General features: G+C 29.6%; 1 protein-coding gene across 1 annotated transcript in view; it reads right to left on the bottom strand.

Annotated features, from left to right (window-relative positions):
* Positions 1-270: 270 nt before the first annotated feature.
* The window catches only part of LOC308699100 (zinc finger E-box-binding homeobox protein zag-1), a gene marked incomplete at its 5' end in the record, with an annotated part of 21,256 nt that continues 19,842 nt past the window's right edge, over positions 271-1,684 (bottom strand). Inside the window, one exon of the mRNA XM_081379688.1 lies at positions 271-1,001. Coding sequence (XP_081235814.1) covers positions 580-1,001 — 422 coding nt within the window. The 3' untranslated portion in view covers positions 271-579. The remainder of the gene's footprint in view (positions 1,002-1,684) is intronic.

Below are 1,684 nucleotides of genomic sequence, written 5' to 3'. Positions count from 1 at the left end.
ATTTTTTACATTTTTATATCAGCATAAATTAAAGGCATCACAAATAGTATGTATACATTTTTTTAGCATTGCAATAATAAAAATGAGATTATATACATATATATATATATATATATTTATATATATATATATAGTTTGTTTGTAATATCAGATTGATATAAAAAAATATACATATATATATAATTCTCCCCTTACCGTAATGATAATTTAATGCCAGTGTGAAAACTCTTAATGGTCCTAAAAACAGGCATAATTTTTAATGCAACATATAATTTCATATTAAATTTAATTTGGTGCAAAAATGACCTACTCTTGGCAGTTTTTGTTACATCATTAATTCTTGGTGTTTATCAGCATTGAGTAATGTCTTTCTTCTGCCTCTCACAGTGATTTTCCGCTCTGGATTGTGGCGATGAATCAAGTCTTTGGAGAAACGTGTGTGTTGATTTATATATTTGTCTTTGGTCGATCGAGTGTGTTCTCAGTTCACAGGCTTTGAACGCTAAAGAGGACGTGAGTGTCAGTCAGTGAATGTGTGTTTTCACATCTTTGGTAAACCCTGCTGAAGAGTCTCTCGTCTCACTCCGTCATGTCTTCACGTTTCTCACTTCTGGAGGGTTTTTCCTCGGTTTCTTCCTCTCTTTCTCGGTCGTAGGTGTGGTTTCTGAGGGAGTTTTCCTCTTCCTCCTCATCTCTGAACTCCAGGGCCGTTCCCTCCATGCTGGAGTCGCTGAGGAAGATGGGTTCGTCGGGTTCGTGTTCGTCGGGTCCCTCGGGTTCCTCGGGTCCCTCGGGAGCGGCCCCATCCGGGTCACCGTCTCGACTGCAGAAAGCGTAGCGGTGGTTCATGTGCTGCGAGTACGAGCCCGAGTGAGAGAAGCGTTTGCCGCACTTGTCGCACTGATACGGTTTTTCTCCCGAGTGCAAACGACTGTGTTCAATTAAATGATGCTTGTGTTTGAAGGCCTTCTTACAGGTCTGACACTCGTGAGGACGCTTTCCTACAGGAGCAAACAGAAAGTGCAGTTAGACTCCTGTATATCTCTGTCTTTCTCTGAATATATATATATATATATATATATATATATATATATATATATATATATATATATATATATATATATATATATGTATAGTATTTTTAAGTATTGTGTATATAAATCCTTAAGAAAACTATATATATATATATACACAAAATATCATACAATACTTGAAATAAAAAATATATGCTATTTTAAAAATCTAAATGTTATGTGTATATACATATATAGAAAATTTTATGTATTTATTATATAATTTAATATATATGATTAAATACATAATATTTCATAACAATAATATATATAAAATTCTATTGACTATATATATACTGTATAAATATATATATATATATACACTTCAAAATACTTTATGTATGTTTTATACATACTGTATATTACTTAGTATTTTTATATTTTATATGTATTTGTACTGTATATTTAAAATGCTTAAAATGAGTAATATACATATAAATTATAGTTTATATATATATATATATATATATATATACATATATATATATTAATTGACAAGAATACTGTATATACTTGTATATTATAAAGTTTTATATATATCAAATAAACAAATATTATATAAAATATAAATAAATACTATATATTTTCTATTTATTTTAAGTATTATATTT

Source organism: Scardinius erythrophthalmus (genome assembly GCF_964197995.2).
Source record: "Scardinius erythrophthalmus genome assembly, chromosome: 12".
Lineage (NCBI taxonomy): Eukaryota > Metazoa > Chordata > Actinopteri > Cypriniformes > Leuciscidae > Scardinius > Scardinius erythrophthalmus.
Note: the sequence above shows the minus strand (reverse complement) of the source record. Positions and strands in the feature narration are given on the sequence as shown.